The sequence below is a fragment of the Pipistrellus kuhlii genome, unplaced genomic scaffold, assembly GCF_014108245.1.
Source record: "Pipistrellus kuhlii isolate mPipKuh1 unplaced genomic scaffold, mPipKuh1.p scaffold_m20_p_16, whole genome shotgun sequence".
NCBI lineage: Eukaryota > Metazoa > Chordata > Mammalia > Chiroptera > Vespertilionidae > Pipistrellus > Pipistrellus kuhlii.
The window spans coordinates 2,896,641-2,917,429 of NW_023425471.1; the positions used below are offsets into that span (position 1 = coordinate 2,896,641).

At 37.4% G+C, this 20,789-nt stretch overlaps 1 protein-coding gene across 1 annotated transcript in view; it reads right to left on the reverse strand.

Annotated features, from left to right (window-relative positions):
• The window catches only part of PIR (pirin), a 74,681-nt gene that overhangs the window by 15,905 nt on the left and 37,987 nt on the right, over positions 1-20,789 (reverse strand). Inside the window, exons 6-7 of the mRNA XM_036439535.2 lie at positions 11,311-11,395; positions 5,203-5,247 (exon numbers count right to left, since the gene is read on the reverse strand). Of these exons, the coding sequence (XP_036295428.1) occupies positions 5,203-5,247; positions 11,311-11,395 (130 nt within the window). The remainder of the gene's footprint in view (positions 1-5,202; positions 5,248-11,310; positions 11,396-20,789) is intronic.

Below are 20,789 nucleotides of genomic sequence, written 5' to 3' on the forward strand. Positions count from 1 at the left end.
GTCACCTCTCTCATACTAATTCAAAACTTTTCTTAAATCCATGTTTGCAAAGCATTTGACTTCGTTGTTCTAGAAAAACTAACTTTTCACATTATTTCATTAATTTACATCTTATTTAATTAAGCTGCATGATTGCAATTATTGGTGCAAGTGGCATAAACAGATTTTGAGCACTCATAGCAACTGCCGAGTTCACTTGGATTTGGCTGGATGGAGTGGCCATGGGCAGGTAGCTAGGGGAGCTGATCATCATGGTACTCAGGGACCTCACTCAAGGTAATCTCCATGGAATGAAGCACAGTAGTTAGACCAGTTCGTTTTGGGTAAGTGGAGGTCAATTCGGAAGGCTTCTAGTGTGTTTCCTCACCTTTCTTGATATCCAGGAGTCGTGTCACACTTCTTACTACTACCCAGAACCAGAAGCAAAGAGTTGAGCACAAACTAAGCATGAATACCTAATTACTTATTTAAATAAGTTTGAAACATTTTACTACCCATAAGTCAGTTAGCTGTCAATTCAATAATCACAGACAAATATTTTTTATTCCTAAATATATTTTCTAAGCCCCAACAGTACTAGTATGCTTGATAATGGTCCTTTAGGGGACTGGAATCCAGGCTGATACACTGTCCCAAGCTTCAGGGATACAGGATCTAAACTTTTCTATCCTATTGATCTCCCTGTTAATGTGTAATAGCATTTTTCACTACAGTTATAAGGAGGGGTTCAATGCTAGTAGCTGTGGGATCTACTAGTTTTCTGACCATGTAGTTTTTTAAATTGTTTTCAGATTTTTTAAAAATTGTATACTGCAAAGCTTTTAGCTGAGGGTTGATCACAGGACTTGCTGTCTTGTGTCAAAGATATCTCTCTCCTATACATTCTTAAAGCTGCTGTTTAATTGCCAGCTTAGAAGGCTTGAAAATAAAATGTATCAAAAATTAAGATCACAGACAAGCAGAAGACATCTCAAATGCATATTTTTAAATAAAAAAGTATTAATTCTACTCAACTTATTTTATTTCTGTTAACTCCTTTTCTGCAGGGTGTCATTAGAAGGCCATTCCATGGCTTCACCATACTCACTTTGAAGTTTAAAATGTTGGACTAACTTTGACATCCAGCATTTTCTACTGTTCAAAACTTTAGCTGTCTATACTCTAAATCTACTGATGTTCATCTTTCAAGCACTTCCTGCATCCATTGCTATTTTAATAGTCCACCTAAATCTGCATTTTATGGAATTGCCTCAGATTATTTTCTGAGCCCAAAGTGTTGTCTATTTAATGCAGCCCAATGCACAAAGTGTGCATATATGATAACTATTTAAACAGAATAGAGGTGCTTGACATTTTGACAAGAAGAATCACTTGATTATCAGCTCCTACCACCTGTGGCTGGCAGGTGCCCTTCTGGTTTTATAAGGAAGATAAAATTGAGGCAAAGTCAGAATGCATTTTCTGAATTCTCTCTCTAGATGTTATAAATAAGTATAAATTAAATAGCTATTTCTACTTTGTCATTTCTTTTTCTCTAGTGGTTTTGTTTTTACCCTTTTGTTTTTCTCATTAACATCTCCGTTAGGAGGTCCACAGAAGGAAAGGAAGGAGATAATATTCAAATGAGGTAATCTGGCCAGTCACTCATTGGCTAAAGCAGAGGCCCAAGAGGCCCATTTTATGAACTGGATTCTCTCCAAGGTCCAGTTTACTCTGGACAGATGCAAGTTCACTCCCATGCTATAGACTCTGACCCCATTTCCTGCCAGATGTGTTATAATTGTGGCTCATGTTCATGAGGTGGACCAAGCCAGTGAGTAGAGAGAACTTGAGAAAATATGCCTCACCTATGGAAAAATAAATCATTCTGTAATTCATTCTTCCCCCTTGAACTATTGAGCTTTTTACATATAAATGCTTAGATTAAAGGTCAGAAAACAAGGCTATGACTACTGATTAAAATGGGTTTTGAATTATTTGTTCATTTTCTCCCCTTTCTCCTTTCAACATTTTAACCAGAATCAAATGTTACTTTTGTAGTGCCCACTAAAAGTTTTTACATTTTAAATAGTTGAAAAATATCGAGAGTAGCATTTCATGATATAACTTAATTTCTTCAGTATGACCTTTTCTCCTTTCTTTCCTTTTGATTCAAGCTGGCATCATCCAACACCTGACTCACCTGCCTCCTTCCCCCTTTCACACCCAGTCCCTTAATCCCTGAGCCTTCAGGACAATACAGTTCTGGTCAGCATCAAATAATCTTAGGAACCAAGCCTCAGGTTGGTATATCTCAGAAACAGAATTTTAGTCAAACTAGAGGTAATATCTAGGCCTCAGTTGTGTTTCACTCCAGACATAGAAAAGCAGAATGACCCCACTGACCACATCCTTAGGAAACCAGAAAGAGCAATGCAATGGCTGACATCAGGACCAGCTACAATGATCAGCTACCTCCTATCCCAGCACTGACCAATCAATGAAGACCCAGACTACAACTCTCTTATCACCATGATTAATGTTTTCCCCCTATATAAGCCTCCACTAGGAGACATGGGGAGCCAGATGTTAGCACCCTGGCTCACCTGTGCCTCCAAAATTAGCACCATTTCCTTAAATAAAACTTTATTTGCTATAAACTGCTATTGGGCTTTGATGTATGCAGGCAAACAAACCCCTTTAGTTCAGTAATAACAACAAATAAAAAATACATGAAATTCACATTTCAGTGGCCATATAAACGGTTTTTATTGGAACAGCCACCACAATTATTTCCATGTTACTTATGGCTGCTTTTATACTACAAAGATAGGAATGTAAAAATTAAGATAGCTAGGAATAAACTTAGCTATTGAGGTAAAGGACCTGTACTCAGAAAATGACAGGATCCTGAAAAAAGAGATAGAGGAAGACATGAACAAATGGAAGAACATATCGTGTTCGTGGATTGATAGAATCAACATCATTAAAATGTCCATACTACCTAAAGCAATCTATAGATTCAATGCAATCCCCATTAAAATACCAATGGTATATTGCAAAGACCTAGAACAAACTCTCCAAAATTTCATATGGAATAATAATAATAAAAAAACAAAAACAAACAAACAAACAAAAAACAAATAGCCACAGCAATCTTGAAAAAAAGAACAAAGTTGGAGGGATCACAATACCAGATATCAAGCTATATTACAAAGCCACAGTTCTCAAAACTGTCTGGTATTGGCACAAGGACATATAAACCAATGGAATAGAACAGAGAACCCAGAAATTGACCCAAGTCATTATGTTCAATTAATATTTGACAAAGGAGGCAAGAATATTCAATGAAGCCAAGACAGTCTCTTCAATAAACAGTGTTGGGGAAATTGGACAGATAGATGCAAAAAATTTGAAACTAGACCACCAACTTACACCATACATAGAAATAAACTCAAAATGGATAAAGACTTAAACAAAAGATGGGAAAACATAAAAGTTTTAGAAGAATCCATAGGCAACACAATGATGAAAACATTTCCTATCTAACCCTTTACAAAAAGTTTGCTGCCCCTGATTTTACTCATTCTGCCCACTCATTTCTGATATCCTTACCACCTTAGGAATCATATGCTTTCTTGATCACTTTTCATTTGTGCAAGATTATTTTGTTTCTCCTGAAATTATAAGTCTGGGATGCTACCTCCAAAAAATGGTTTGTGTGCACATGGTCCTATGATACGACCATAATTTTTTCACATTTTCTCAAATGCTAAAATAAAAGAATTTTGCTTCTGACCCATAATTCAAATGCTATTCTGTAAAACAGAGATTAAGCCCATTTCTGCTGTATAAAATCAAAATACATGGGTGTTACTATTATTCAGGAAAAAAAATTATTTCAGGCAGTTGAAGACTTTTGGAGAAGATAAAGAATGGTTTAATGGCTCTGGGTGTGGCCTTCATATATTATCAGTAAGCCATCTGTCTGGGGCTAACAGTATATTGCCCAAGGAGGTGGCTAAGTTAGGGCCCCAGGAAGTTCAATGTTGAAGAGGCTAGCCTACCAAAGTGGGGGTGGAAAGTACCCAACTTCAAGAGGGTCTCAGAAATAGGATTCTTGGCCTGCACCTTGGAGTAGTCAGGTGCTGTTCCCCACCCCCCATCCCCACCACCCATCACTGTCCATATGGCGTAGGAAAGGGGAGGGGTCAGGCTGGTTCTTTTACTTTAGGTTTTCCCAGAAGCAAATCCTTTCATGCATATTTGAGTACAAGGAGTTTATTTGGGAGGCAGTCCTAGGCAACACCAGTCCAAGAAAGTTAGGAAAGGAAAGGCAGACAATGAAGGGTGTGTTATCAAACACACACCCACAGTGGACTGCTTGAACATAATCCCACAGGAAACTTTAGGAAAAGGCCTCACTCACAGGCTCAGAGTCATCCCAACTGATGAGTGAGGTAGCTCCCAGGAATGTTAATTCTCCAGCACTAACTGGGGTTAGAACAGCCTTCCCAGGTTTCATAGAAAGCCTCAAGCCAAGGGACATAGACATTACTGGCAGTAGGAAGTTAGTCAGTGGCCCTGAGGAGCTAGGATGACAAGCTAGATGGTATGGTCACTGCACTGTCATTGTACAAAGAATATGGGGTAGAGTATAGGGAGTGAGTTTGAGGAACTCTTGGTTCTGGTCCTGGAGCTAACCCTGGCAAGTTAAATAACATGCTTTAGATTTCACTTTCTTCATCTATAAAATGAGAGTTGCTTGAGTCTTGAACATCCTTTCTAGACTAGACTCAACAAGTGACATACTAGTATATACAACCCTTAGAATAAGAGAAAATCACCTTTCACCTCATGGGAAATAGATTTCTGCTCCCCTTGAAGCCTGCTAGAACTCCATCCCTTTATCAATCTGGAGGTGTTAAGATCTTAGCCAAGTGTCAACCCACATAATTGTGCCTGGATCTTATATCTGCACACAGGCCACAGTAAAAAAATGGCTGATGTCATGACTGGTGTTTGTCTTCTCCTCTCTGAACATGCTGGAAGCTGAGTGGTGACCCATCCTGGGTGTACTGGGATATACTAGGATGTAAAGGGAGCTGATGCTGGACAGAAGGAAGTGTAGTATTCAATTACATAAAAAGGTTCATCTTTCCTCCCCTTCAGTAATTTAAATTATATTGCAATGGAACCCAAAGCAGCATACACATCACTTACCAATATATGTATTTCCAGAAATGGTATAAATGAAGCTTGTCCACCCTGAAAAAGGACCAGCAAAATTAAAAAGTTAGTGTCTAAAATACCAAAAGGAACAAAGATATAACAATATTGAACAATATATGTCTATAAGAAATATAAATATATAAATTTATAAATTTATATAACAGATATAAAAGATAAATTTGGAAATGAAATACTTTATTTACTTTTAGATATTGACTTAAAATTTTAAGTTCAGTGAGCTGTTTAAAACACATACACTCACACATGGACACACACACACTCCTAAACCTAAATGATTTGGCCCCAACTTTTGTAGAGCCACCCAAATAGACAGTGTACAATTTGCTGGGCTATATATCTATATAGATCTATATGCCAACTGCTGTTTTAATAAGCTGTCCCTTCCACTTCTAATATCATGCTAATAGCTGCAACACTCCAGTCTGGCTCATCTATAGTTCATTATGCTTCTTTCTCTCCAGGAACAAAATGCTAGAAATATGCTTTCCTTTACTCAGTTGCACGTTAGTTTTCAGTGAACTCATTTCTTCTTATCGATCCTAAAATAAAATATGAGATCCATGGATGCATAATCCAGGGGGCCACAAATGGGCTTTGAACAGCCTGTGCACTCCCTGGAACTGTCCGCGCAATTTTTCTAGTGTGGAAACTTTTCTGTGAAGAGGGCACACAGCACTCATCAGATTCCTACTGTGACCCATGGAACCAAGAGCTCAGAACCATGAACCACCTGCCTTTGGATCTTTGAGTACCAGCACTGGATTTTCATGGACATTTATGCATTGTACTCATGGTCCAGAAGAGATGATGTGGTGCCACTGAGAGACATGAATCTATAAATGGCAAGCTCAAAATGGAATTATGATGTCACTCCATGCCTTCAGTGGAAAAGGAAAAGATTCGGGAGGGGGTCAAAAAGAGACAAAATGGGAGACATATCTGTAATACTGTCAATAATAAAAAAGGGGAGGGGGGAAGAAAGGGAAGGAAGGGGAAAGAAGGGGAGGGGAGGAGATGGGAGGGGAAAGGAAGGGAGGGGAGGGGAGGGAAGAGAAGGGGAGGAAAAGACTTAGGAAGTGAATGCAGGGCAGCCTTCAAGGTGGAAGAGCAGGGTTCTAACTGAGTCCTCTAGTCAAGTAGAGGACACAGTTTTTCCTCTCTGAGATTTTATTAGAATAAGTTTTAAGGTCTTTGGAAGTAACACTATTTGCTCATATCTCATTCACACTTTTTCTCCCTTATTGACTCACTCTCTCAGTCTTCTAAGTTCAGTCTACTATCATTTAGTGAACATTTACCACTCACTGTGGGTAGAGATAGGAAAATGAATAAGGCACAGCCAAATTTTCAAGTCATATAATTCAGGGAGGGAGGTTCATGGTAGATGTAAAAACACATGCTAACAATTTACAGCCCCAATTGCATGTGCCTTATCTGGATGGGCTGGCTCTACTAGAGGAGTTCCCTCTCTGCTTTCTGATGCTAAGCTTCCCTAGTCCTAGTTAGCCTCATTTATACTAAAACTCTGCAACCAAGCCCATTCCTTCCCTTCCTTAGCTGCTTTTTAAAATTTTCACCATTAAAAATTGTTTAAATTATTCAAAGTATAAATATCTTTATTGATTTTTCCATTATAAAAAGTAATACACATAACTTGACAATACAGGTGTGGACAAAAGTAGGCTTATAATTGTGAATGAAATTCTTTTGAGTTAATAAAGCTATCATAATAATCTGTATGTATTCTTCTGTATGAACAACTGTAAACTCTCTTTTACCCATGCCTGTATTTTAATACTGTGAAAGTACTATGTGATGTTATCTAAACAAAAAGCATCTTTCTGAAATCTTCATACTTACTGACATGAATATTGTTAGTAATTCTGTATTTGTACTTTAAGTTTCTTTTATATTTTTTGCACTACATATTGTTTGCTTAAAAATGAGAATTAACTCAATGATCTGGTTGGATGCCTTTTCATGTAAAAATTTAGATAAATAACTCATCCTTGGGAAGGACTGAAAAGCAGTCCATTGTAAGGACACATAATAATTTAAGGTATTGGGTCGGCAGCTAAGTACTTGCGGATTTTTTAAAGAAAATCAAAGACAATTTTTTCATGGAACTAAATAACTTTATTCTGTAATGTATTGCCCATTTTGATCAATGACCTTTTACCATCTTTCAGGCAGCATCATAATCCCACGTTCAAAAAACTTCTGGTTTTTATTAGCAAAAAACTGAATCAGGTACGATTTGACATCATCATCATTATTGAAATTTTTACCATTCAAGGAGTTTTGTAAAGATCGAAACAAAAAGTAATCAGATGGTGCAAGGTCAGGACTATATGGTGGATGTGGCAAAACATCCCAACCAAGCTCCATTAATTTTTGCCGAGTGACCAAAGATGTGTGTGGCCTTGCAATGTCATGATGGAATACAACACCTTTTTGATTTGTCAATTCGGGCCGCTTTTCTTCAACTGCATTGTTTAATTTCATTAGTTGTTCAATGTAGACATCAGAATTGATCGTTCGGTTGGGTGGTAAGAGTTCAAAGTAGACAATTCCTTTGTAATCCCACCAAACTGATAACAAAACCTTCTTTTGATGAATATCAGCTTTTGATGTTGTTTGAGTTGGTTCACCTGGCCTGCTCCACGATCTTTTCCGCTTGATATTGTTGTAAACAACCCATTTTTCTTCGCCAGTTATCAGTCGTTTTAAAAATGGATCATTTTCATTACGTTTCTTTAGCAAATCGCAGCTGCTAATGCGTTGTGTTAACTGTGATTCTTTCAGTTCGTGAGGAACCCATGTATCGAGTTTTTGAACATAGCCAAGTTGTTTTAAGTGATTTTCAATGCATGTATGTGATACATGAAGCTTCTCTGCAATCTCACGTGTTGTACTGTGGCAGTCCGAATTGATTATTGCTTTGATTACGGCGTCATCAACTTCAACTGGACGACCAGAGCGTTTTTCATCTTTGAGTGAAAAATCACCAGAACGAAATTTGGCAAACCAATTTTGACACTGCCGTTCTTTTAAGGCTTCGTCACCATAAACAGCACATAACTTTTTATGAGCTTGCAATGCGTTTTTCCCTTGTGGAAATAAAAAAGCAAAATATGACGAAAATGTTCCTTTTGATTTTCCATTTTTCAACGAATGCCAAACGAAAACTACAAAACAGATCAAAAAACTTTTTTCACTGATTAACAGCTGAATAGCCAACTACCAAATAACAAAATGTGTTTTACATTTGTACTACGTCTGCAAACCTAAAAATTCAACTGAAGCCATATGTGTGTGAAACCCGCAATTACTTAGCTGCCGACCCAATATTAAAAAGTAATGGTTTCTGAATTTGACAGAACCTCAAAGTTTTCACCTGCTCAACTTGGTTTTTATTTGGGATTATTTTGATTATTTGATCTAATATCATGTCTCCTCTACCCCCTTTGCTTCATTCCTACTCACCCTCCAAGCACAAAACTGGTCTACACCTAATCGCCTGGGTCTGCTTGCTTTCCCTGTTTATTTCTTACATGATCCAAACATTTGTTCAAAGGAATGGCCAAGTCAATCTAGCAAGTACATTCACCTATTTTGCCCTGTGAAAAAATCTTCTATTAGAATATAGAAGCCAACTTCATTAGTAATAACATAATTCATGTTCCTAGTTGGAAGACACGGGGTTAGAGGGAATGGTATAGGAACAAGGGCTATTTCCTCCCCCCCACCCCCCACACACACTTCTTTTTAAAATGTGGTCCATCTGCTCTTGCTTCTGTTAAACTTAGATTAATTTCATCAAGCATTGTTTCTTAAAGCTACAGCAAAGCATGAGCCAAATTGTTTAAGAACCACCACATTTTATTAGAATTCCTTCTCTGCCTTGCATCAGCAAAGAGTTATCTTGTGAGATTTTTCAAATCCTTCTTCACTTTCTTCCCCCACCTCCCCTCCCACTTTTCTGTCCTGCACTAGGAATGATAAGATCCTCACATTTTTATTCTGCTGTCAGAGGGCACTGGCCCTACAGTTTCCTGTCTTCTACTAATGTCCTCCCCAAGCTACTGGCTCTTTGCAGCTGGGAAACTCTTCCCTTTCCTCAGGCAATAAGAAAGAAAATGAGCTGGGATGGAGGTCACATTTTACCTCTGGCCCTGTAGGACAGTTTAATCAGTAACACATTTAAGTCAGAGCTCCCTTAGTCAAACATGAAAAATGTAAAACTTTGCTTTTAAATATGTAAATCATTTTCTGTGGCATTTGCTCTCATTTCCATGGAGGTTCCTAATTCTTGCAAAGGTCCCTGGTGAGAGCTTTACTTGGCCTACATTCCTTGGCTTAATCCAGCTCATGTTCCTTCTGCCTCTCAGTCTTAGAGTTCATTAGTTCATTGAATTTTACAACTACTCCTTATACATATATGTTTTAGTAAAATAATAACAAAATAACCCCAAAATGTGTATATTTACATGCATATATATGTCAGTGTACAAAAGTAAGTGTAGATACATCTGTGATTTCCCCTAAATGTGGTACATATAGAGAAGGTACCACTATGGGCTGAGAAGGGAGGAAAAGGGATGTGGGGATGGGGATGAAAATAAAAAAGGGAAAAATTAATGTATGCTACCACGCTTATTGTCATAAAAATTATGTATAAGGGTAGGCATATGTTTAAATGAAGGACTTAATTTGTGTGTGGGGGGGTTATACTTAAAAATAAGCAGAATGAAAAAAAAAACAAAGAAAATAATGGGTTTGAGGTTGATGACTAATGACCTCAGGTGTAACCATTTTTTCAAAGTATTCTTTTTTTTAATCTTTATTGTTGAAAATATTATAGATGTCCTCCCTCCCCCCCCTCTTGCCTTTTCTACCCATTTCCTTTCCCATCTCAGGCTTTCAATACCCTATTGTCTGTGTTCAAGGGCACTGCATATATGTGTATAAATCCTTTGGTTAATCTCTTCCCATCCACCCCCTCCTCCTCACCTCTTCCTTCTGAGACCCTGTAATCTATTCCATGTTTCCAGGCCTCTGGTTCTATTTTTTTATTTTTTATTTTTAATAAAATTGGTCTTAAGTTCCTGGAGTTTTATATTATTCTTTGTATTTAAATGTCAGTGTAAAGGTAAGTAAGTATTCCATAGCAATACTTTTATTAAGAATTGTGTATATTGCCCTAGCCCAGTGGTTGGCAAACTCATTAGTCAACTGAGTCAAATATCAACAGTACAACGATTGAAATTTCTTTTGAGAGCCAAATTTTTTAAACTTAAATTTCTTCTGATGCCACTTCAAAATAGACTCGCCCAGGCTGTGGTATTTTGTGGAAGAGCCACACTCAAGGAGCCAAAGAGCCTCATGTGGTTTGTGAGCTGCAGTTTGCCAACCATGGGCCTAGCCAGTTTGACTCAGTGGATAGAGTGTTGGCCTGGGATCTGAAGGGTCCCGGGTTTGATTCCGATCAAAGGCAAATGCCCAGGTTGTAGGCTCAATCCCCAGTGGGGGGCGTGCACGAGGCAATCGATCAATGAATCTCTCTCATCATTGATGTTTCTATATCTCTCTCCCTTTCCCTCCCTCTCTGAAATTAATAAAAATATATTTTTAAAAAGAATTGTGTATATCTCAATCAAAGTTGTGTGTACCACAATCAAAGATGTGTGTATCTCAATTAGAGATGTGCTTGCACATAAGTAAGAAGGTCAGAGTTTGCCTCCAGGAACACTGAAGTCAATAGTAGCCAGGAAGTCAGGAGAAATGCATAAAAACACTGCCTTGTCCAGAAAGCCTTTATGTGGCCTTGATATTGGCTAATTGTTAGGTCTTGGTGCTCATACCTGTAAAATGAGGGAAGTGTCCCCGAGGGTCCTGACATTGTATGATTTTCATAACTTAAAAGGACCCACCAATATTGGCTAGTTGACCCATAATTTAACATAAACTGTATTCATAGACCTTTGTGCTAAGGTTCGGAATCAAGAACATTCAAGAGACAGTACCATCCCTCTTTTCCTTCCTGCAATGATCACTAAACCCCAGAACCCATCATACCTTTAGGAACAGGCTGGGAATGCTTTGCTCCTTGGTCCAATTTGAAGTCCAAATATAAGGTTGGTGTGCGAGTGTAAATCTTGGACTGAAAAGAAAGGGGAAACCGTCAGCATCTTCCCAAGAATAGGGTTCTTCTTTACTTCAACTGGGCCCTTATAGAGGGCCTGGGGTATGAATCCATTATGTACAATTCCTTCTTTGGAAGGTGCAGCTAAAGTTGGGTAGTGGGTAGGGGCTGGATGGTTTGCCATTACAGCTCCCTCTTAAGAGTCTTGGTCTAAAAGTTAGCCTTCCTGGCTTTTCAATACAGTGACAAGCTATTTCAGGATGGCAGCTATCTCCAACAGCCATTTCTCAAATATGGTCAGATGTTTCAGGTCAAATATGATCACTTACTGGCCAGTAGTTGCTCCAAATTTCCACTTGATATCTCTCATCCAACTGTATATTTCTTGCCTAGGTCTTAATAAAGCTATGTGTATTTTGAAATAAAAAGGGACCAGTAATCATTTTTTATTTGTTCTAATTTGGACCTCTGAGGGGACAAAAAGGTGGTCTATTATTGCTGGCTTGAAAAAGCCATGACTTCAAATGTAAGAAACACAAACTTTTACAGGATTTTCCATTGTACACAGTGGCTTTGATTCTGGCAAAGGTTCAATAGAGTTAGTAATTCAATATGATACCGTTCTGAATCACTGGCATAGATCAAAACCCAAGGGATGATCACTGTTGCTATAAACTTGATGATGCCTCATTGTCTATCATAAAGCCCAAGTGCTAGTTTTTTTAAACTTAAAATACAAACAAAAAATGAAAAAGCACATAAAGCTATATTTGGCAAGGATATAAAGTAATTAACTTTCATACACTACTGGTGGGACTGTAACTTGGTATAAAACTTTAGAAAACTGCTTGGCAGTATGTAATACAGGTGAATATGTGCATAATCTTTGACCCAGCCTTCCAACTCAAAAGGGTATTCCCAACAGAAATGTTTAGCTAAAAACATGTACACAAATCTTGATAGTGATATTTTCAATAACAGACAACAACTGGAAATAGTCTGAATGTCTTTAAAGATAAAATAAATAATGAGTTGTAATATATTTACACAATGGAATACTACATAGCAAGGAGGATGAATGAACCTAACCACAAATAATAAGTCAGATAAATCTCACAAGCATCATGCTAAGCACATGAAGGAAAACACACAAGATAATATACCATATTATTCCATTTCCATAAAGTTCAAACAAATCAAAGCTAGCCCTGACCAGTGAGGCTCAGTTGGTTGGAGTGTCGTCCCATGCACCAAAAGGTGTGGGCTCGATTTCCATCAGGGCACACACCTAGGTTGTGGGTTTGATCCCTTGTCAGGGTGCTTATGGGAGACAGCTGATCGACATCTCCCTCTCTCTCTCTCTCTCTCTCTCTCTCTCTCTCTCTCTCTCTCTCTCTCCTTCTCTCCTCTCCCTCTCCCTATCTCTCTCCATCTCTTTCTCCCTGTCTCTACCTCCCTCTCTTTAAAAAAAAATCAGTAAACTATCCTCAGGTGAGGATTTTTTTAAAAAAGCAAAATTAGTCTATGTTGTTAAAAGCCAGAAAAGTGGTCACCTTGGAAAGTTTGGTAACTGGATCAGTTTAAAAGGGGGCTTCTGGGGCCTAATAATGTTCTGTTTCTTTTATTTTTATTTGTTATTTTTTTGGTAAGATTTATTTTTAAGAAGTTGCAACTTAAATACAGTGAAATGCACAAACCTGAAATATAGTATACAGATTTTTCTTTGCTACATTTTGTTTTTTGCCCATCTTACCTAATAAAAAAGAAACATGCAAATTAACCATCACTCTGCTATGCCCACAGCCAATCAGAGTGAGTATGCAAATTAACCCACCAAAGGTAGGGGTTAATTTGCATATGCAGGCTTGGAGCTGCCAGGAGGGGCATGAAGCCTGTTATGAGAGGAAGAGGAACAGCGAAGGGAACTATGGGAGCCATGCTCAGGACAGAAGCAAGGACTTGCTGGCTCCCCGGTGGGCTGGAAGTGGGACATGCTGGCTCCCTGGTGGCCAGGAATTGGGGACTTGCCGGCTCCTGGGCAGCTGGGTGTGAAGCCAAGGGAAGAAAGGCCTATTCTTTTTTTTTTTTTTGGATTGCTTATTGTGTAATTTTTTTAATGTATTTTATTGATTTTTTTTGCCCCCCTCCCTCCCTGCCATACATACCCTCCCTCCCCAGAGTTTTATGTCCATTGGTTGTACTTATATGCATGTATACAAGTCCTTCGGTTGATCTATTATCTCCCCCAGATCTTCCTCCCCTCCCCACTGTAATTTGACAGTCTGCTTGTTGCTTTACTGTCTCTATATCTATCTTTTGGTTCATCAGTTTATAATGTTCTTTATTATCCATAAATGAGAAAGGCCTATTCTTGTATGACTATCATGTAACGGGCCTCTAGTATACCTATATCAAGCCAAAGAAGACTATCACACCAGAAGGCTTCCTCGTGTCCCCTCTGAGTCATTACCCCCAAAATTAATTTGCAAATTAAAAAAGTCCAACTTTTGAAAAATATGATTGATAGACAATAAATGGGCTATTTCACAATATTTGATACATTTTGATATATATAAACCTCTGAAAATATCAATTAAGATAGTAAACATATCCCATTACTCTTAGAAGTTTTCTCAGGTCTCTTTGTAATCCCTAAATCTCATACTCCTTATCCCCCAGCAACCATTGCCTGCACTTCATTAAATTTTATATAAATGGAATCATATACATGTAATTTTTGGTCTTGCTTAATTTACTCAATAATTATGTTCTGTTTCTTGACTTGGTTTTTGATTTCATGACTGTGTTCACTTGATGAAAATTCTCTGAGCTGTACACTTGATTTGTACATTTGTTTATTTGTTATACCCAAGTGGCCAGATTATTATGATCTCTGAAATGCCTTTTTCAGGAAGGGTGATTTGGTATGATTAAAGTGTACATTTGTATGCCTATTAAATTGTATAATAGAGAATTATAAATAATGCTATCAGAAAATTATTCCCTTTCCTATGATTGTTTAGTGTACTGAAGTTTTGGGCTTTAAATGGTCTGGTAGGTGGTTTTATATGGCTTAGAAGGTCAAGATTCATCAATACTGCTTCAAAAACAGAAAAGCAAATTCCCTTGTGCATACATAAATGAAACCAGAAAGACCTGTGACATCAAGTGCAGCCTGAGGCCAAAGATTCACAATCAATTTGAGGAGCTTGAAACATATATAACACAAGGGCAGCACCAGCAAGATGTAGGAGCTGATTCCCTAGAATCATTAGGTGTGTGAGGCACCATATGGAAAGAATCTGGTTTTGCCTAAGGAAGCCTTCTCAAATTACCTTTAAGAAGATAAAGGGTAAGTGTCACATAATATCAGATGACTCCTCTATATGAGCAATATTTTGTTCTCTTCCAGAAAAAGAACCCCTGTTTGGTTTAAAGGTCATCTCACATAGCAAAATTTTCACTGATACAATGCCTAGGGCAGGAGAAACAAAGGAAAAAATAAACGAATGGGACTACATTAAATTAAAAAGCTTCTGCACAGCAAAAGATACCAGGATCAAAATGAAAAGGGAGCCCAATGTATGGGAGAACATATCTGCTAATAATATAGCTGATAAGGAGTTAATTTCCAAAATATATAAAGTACTCATACAACTCAACAAAAGGAAGACAAACAATCCAATCAAAAGTGGGCAGAGGACCTGAATAGACACTTCTCCAAAGAGGACATACAAATGTCCAAGACAAATATGAAAAAATGCTCAATGTCACTAATCATCAGAGGGGTGCAAATTAAAACAACAATGATATACTACCTCACACCTGCCAGAATGGCTACCATCAGTAAATCAAGAAGGAACCCTAGCACACTGCAGGTGGGAATGCAGCTTGGCACAGCCACTATGGAAAACAGAGTGGAGTTTCCTTAAAAAATTAAAAATAGAACTGCTATTGTATTTGCCTTAGTAATTCCCACTTGTGGGAATATATCCTAAGAAGCCAGAAACACCAATCAGAAAGAATATATGCACCCCTATATTCATAGCAGCTCAATTTACAATAGATAAGATCTGAAAACAGCCCATCAGTAGATGAGTGGACAAAAAAGCTGTGGTACATTTACACAATGGAATACTATGCAAACTATAAAAAAGAAGGTTCTCTTACCCTTTGAGACAACATGGAGGGACTTTGAAAGTATTGTGCTAAGTGAAATAAGCCAAGGCAAGTATCACATGATATTACTTACATGTGGAACCAAATGAACAAAATAAACTGACAAGTAAAATAGATCCAATGGAAGCATCCAACAGACTGAGGATTCTCAGAGGGAAGGTGAGGGAGGAAAGAGGTCAACCAAAGAACTTAAATTCGTACATGCATAATCCTTGGACATAGACAATAGTGGGATGAAGGCCTGGTGAGGGGTCAGGACTGGGGAAGAGGAGTGTCAATGAGGGAAAAAGAGTGACATCTGTAATACTTTCAAAATGGGTCAGGGCTAGTTTTAAAAATTAAAAAAACACATATATAAATGGTTTTCCTAACCTCTCCCTCAGTAGCAGATGCAGCATCCTTACCTACAACAGAGATTAATCACAAAGAGGTTCTTAGTTTAATTTTTACTAATATTCTCCCAGAATGTAGTCATAAAAATACTCTTGATCTGGAAACCAAGTCTTTGATGCTAGGATTGCCTTTCCTGCTGATTAGCGAAAAACTTTTCTTCTTCTGGGCTTAGTTCGCTCATCTGAAAATCTCATCTTGAGACTCACTGATGTTAAAGTCTATCTCTGATTCTAAAATTCTGAATAAGAAAATTAATGTTTTCCTCCACATTTTCATTTTTAAAATTTCCTTCTGACTTCTCAGACTAGAGCTATAGAAAAGCGAGATGTGGCTGGGGTGAGGAGGGTGACCAGGCCTATTCTTGCCCTCAAACTCAGTCATCAATCTTATTTTTAAATATATTTTTATTGATTTTTTACAGAGAGGAAGAGAGAGGGATAGAGAGTTAGAAACATCGATGAGAGAGAGTCATCAATCAGCTGCCTCCTGCACACCTCCCACTGAGGATGTGCCCACAACCAAGGTACATGCCCTTGACCGGAATTGAACCTGGGACCTCTCAGTCTGCAGGCCGATGCTCTGTCCACTGAGCCAAACCGGTTAGGACTCAGTCATCAATCTTGCTGTCTGGGCTTGCTTTTACTTTTTTCCCTGCCTCTAATTTCTCAACCTTATTTGTGTTGTCCAAAAATAGTACTTTATCTCTTTAAGATTGCAACTACTTAGATACACATGTATGCGCGCAAAACACACAGAATTCTGTACTTATTTACTCATTCATAAATTTTAAATAGAAACCAATTAGATACATTACAATATTATAAAGCCATAAATATACTCTATTGTCTTTCAGCATGAAAAGGACTAAAGGGAAACTTTTAATTTATTTTGAATAATTTAATTTGAGTTTTTCATCACCTTATTAACCTAAATAGAATTCTGATTCTAATACCCTTTTTATATTGAAAATCAGGTTATTGAAGATTTCAATATAACACACATCTTGAATAATCAACTACCCCAAACCTAAAAGTACATTATTGTATTTCAATTAATCAATAATGTGATAAAATTCTCAAACACACATAATTTTTGAAAAGCAGGTAGATTTGGTTTTTTGGTTGTTGTTTGTTTTTGTTTTGTTTTTTTAGTTTTTATCTTCCATGGTAACTCTGTTGAAATAGCAAATATAAATTATATTTGTTTAACTCAACATAACATCAGCTTCAAATTCAGTTTAAGCAAGCCTGGATTTGATTTTTCTATTACACACTGCTGATTTGCAAAAATGAAGAAATTATCACCAATAGGCACATTCTTTTCTGTGATCTGTTTTGTTTATTTTTAAGTTTAGTATTAAACTATTAATAAGCCTTCATAATACAATGAGAATTTAATTAAATAAATCATTTTTTGGTAAAAACTTAGCTACGTATCTATTTCCATAGGATTAAAATAAATTGGTCCAGTCTAACCTAAAGTAAAACATTCCTCTAAGGATGTTTCAGCGTGAACAAAACTAACACCTTTCAATCACTGAGATTTTCCTCTTCCTTTTCTCTGTTTTGATCCTGATTAATAGTACTGGCACAGGTACTAAAATCCAAAGCTATTCCTCCTTTGTCTTTCTTCTCAGTTCATAATTCTTTGTTAGAAGTGTTTAGAAAAGTTATCTTTAAATGAGTTAGCCTGTATGTGAAAGGCCTATTGGATTAAAATCTTAAAGTTCAAATATCAAGTAGGCAACATTTCTAGAAGGTAAATAACTCTTCATAAAAGGTTAGGGGTGAATTTTGGCTAACCAACAACAGGAGTGCTACCAAACCAATACAAATCTTGTCCCTTGTTTTTTATAAATATGTCAGAATGAAACCTTTAATGAGCCAAAGACACCACTCCAATAATGACCAAAAACAACCAAGACCAAACAGGGTCTACAAAACCACTTCCTTCCAAACCCCAACTACCTTCATCTTCTATCCTTCAAAGGCTTCCTGCTTACCCTGGCTTTTGGTATGATACCCCTGTCAAGCTGGCTTTCTTCTGGTTTTATCTGTAAATGTGATCTTATTTAGGAGATTAAATGCCTTCCACATGGAAGGCATCTGGCTTGCAAACGTCTTCCCAGAGCATGCTACAGTTGGTGAGAGTGGCAAAGGAAATGTCTTTCATCTTGCCACAGCTACTTTCACAATTAACTGCCACCCATTTATCCCTGAATGCTGCTAATTTTGCCACCATGCTGGTCTTCCTTCCCTAAAAGCAAGTGGCAGCCATTTGATACATATCAGAGCTGTAATAAATGCTTTTACATTTCCTTTTGGGAACAATTTCAACCCTTTATGATATAATGATTTGTCATAAAATGCACTCAAATTCTCAATCTTACTATACTATGTAACTTAAGCAAATTATTCTAAGTAACTGTACTAACAAGTGTGAATTTTCAATATCCAGTAAGAAAAAGGAATAGTGTTTCTACCTATTCCTGGCTGCTCACCCTCATGTTGACTCATGCCCTTAATGTTGGATGTTGCTTTAAGTTTTTTCCCCCTTTTATATGGTTGCTAATTTTAAAAAATATATATTTTATTGATTTTTTACAGCGAGGAAGGAAGAGGAATAGAGAGTTAGAAACATCAATGAGAGAGAAAGATCAATCAGCCGCCTCCTGCACACACCCTATGAGGAATGTACCAGCAACCAAGGTACATGCCCTTGACTGGATTCGAACCAGATACAGCTTCAGTCCACAGGCCCAGGCTTTATCCACAGAGCCAAACTGGTTTCGGCTGGTTGCTAACTTTTGATAACTCTTTACAGATAAATCTTTGACCACATTTCTTTTTTTTCTTCACAGTGAAATTTTGGGTTTAAAACTGTAGACACTTTAAGGGCTCTTGATATATCTGTAGGTTTCTAACTACATGCAATGTGGCCAAAAGCAAACTGGTCAACATGATCATGTGTATAAACAGCAATTTTGCTGAACATGTCTACTAGTAGTCATTGATTTTTCTAGACTTGTTAATTTTGCTCACCACAGGCAGTTTTCAACTTAGTATGTGCTCTACAAACTTTCTCTCATAACACCCTATTGCTAGCAAGTTAACTCATTCCAACAATTCCCCTGTTGTCCATTTAGATTTTTCCCAATATATGTTTGCCACAAACATTTTCAGCCTCTTAATTGCTGGGGGGGGGAGGGTAGAGAAAAAGAAAAAATATCAGAGAATCTGGGGGGGAGGAAGGAGGGGCAAAAAGAAAAAAATAAGGAAAAGGCTATACTAACTGACTTGCTTTCATCCAAATTGTTTTTGGTCAAATTACTTGGGAACTATCTGTAAATAGTACCTATCTCATCAAAATGTTGACCATCTAAATATTTTTAATCTTACCTAAGCAGAAGTTGATATCTCCTTACTCTTTTAATTTGACTATCAGTTTATGTGACAATACTAATTTTAATTTACCAAATACTATTAAACATTATGAATATAAAACAATATCTAAATATATATAGGGCTTAGTACCTAACAGGTACAATTCTAGGTGCTTCATATATGTTAATTAGGCTACTTATGTTTCCCTTTTTATAAACTATCTTCTATTAACCTATTTAAGTTTTTATTAATTATTAAATAGCTCCCTCATTTGAGAAATGCTGATAGAGAGCCTGCTACTCATTGAATACATATATTGGTGAATAAAAGATATGGTCAGGCTTTGTGGCATTTACTTTCTAGAGAGGTAGACAATTAACAAAATAAATACAAAATTATACAGACTGTAAAAGAAATAGAGTACAGAGAGAGAAAATAAAATGGGAGATAGAAAGCCTCACTGGAGAAGAGGTGAGTAAGAGGTTTCTGGGCAGAGAAAGGAGCACAGCAGGTACAAAGGCCTGGAGGCAATAAATTGCTTGGAGGAATCAGGAACTGAGTGGAGAACAAGATGTAGAAACAAAGAAGTTGCTGGAGAGAATGGCATGAGTTCAAAGAATTAGAGAAAACTCACTCAGGTGTAAGTCAGAGTAAGGTATTTAGGATTTCTTTAAAGTTCAATGACAACATGTTGACCCAAATTTATCTTAAAGAGACGTCTTGAGCTACTATGTGGAGAACTGGAAGGTAGTAAGAATAGGTTTTAAATTTGAGCAGCAAGTGATGGTGCCATTCATTCATTAAAATGGAGAACACCAAAAGGAAAACAAGTTTTCATTTGTTTGTTTGTCAAGACAGGTGGGGGTAGGGAAAAACAAAACTTCAACTTTTGCTATTTAAAATTTGACATGCCTGGGGACCATGCAAATGGAGATGACAAGCAGAAAGAGTACACAGAACTCAGAAGTTAGACTTGTGCTATGAATATAAATGTGTGAATTATAAGACTATAACTGGCATATAAATCCATGAAATGACGCTGCTGGTGGGAATGTAGACTGGTGCAGCCACTATGGAAAATAGTAGCGTTTCCTCAAAAAAAATAATGGAGCTGCCATCTGACCCAGTGATCCCCCTTCTAGGAATATAGCCTAAGAAACCTGAAACACCACTCAGAAAGAATATATGCACCCCTATGTTCACATCAGCATAATTTATAATAGCTAAGATTTGGAATCAGCCTAAGCACAATTTACAATAGCTAAGATTTGGAATCAGCCTAAGTGTCCATCAGCAGATGAGTGGATTACAAAGCTGTGGTACATTTACAACATGGGATACTATGCAGCTATAAATCCATGAGATGGATGAGGTCACCTCAGGAGATGATGTTCAATGACAGAGAAGTGGACTCAGGACTGAGATCCAGGGAACTTGAGCATTACAGGGGGGTCTGG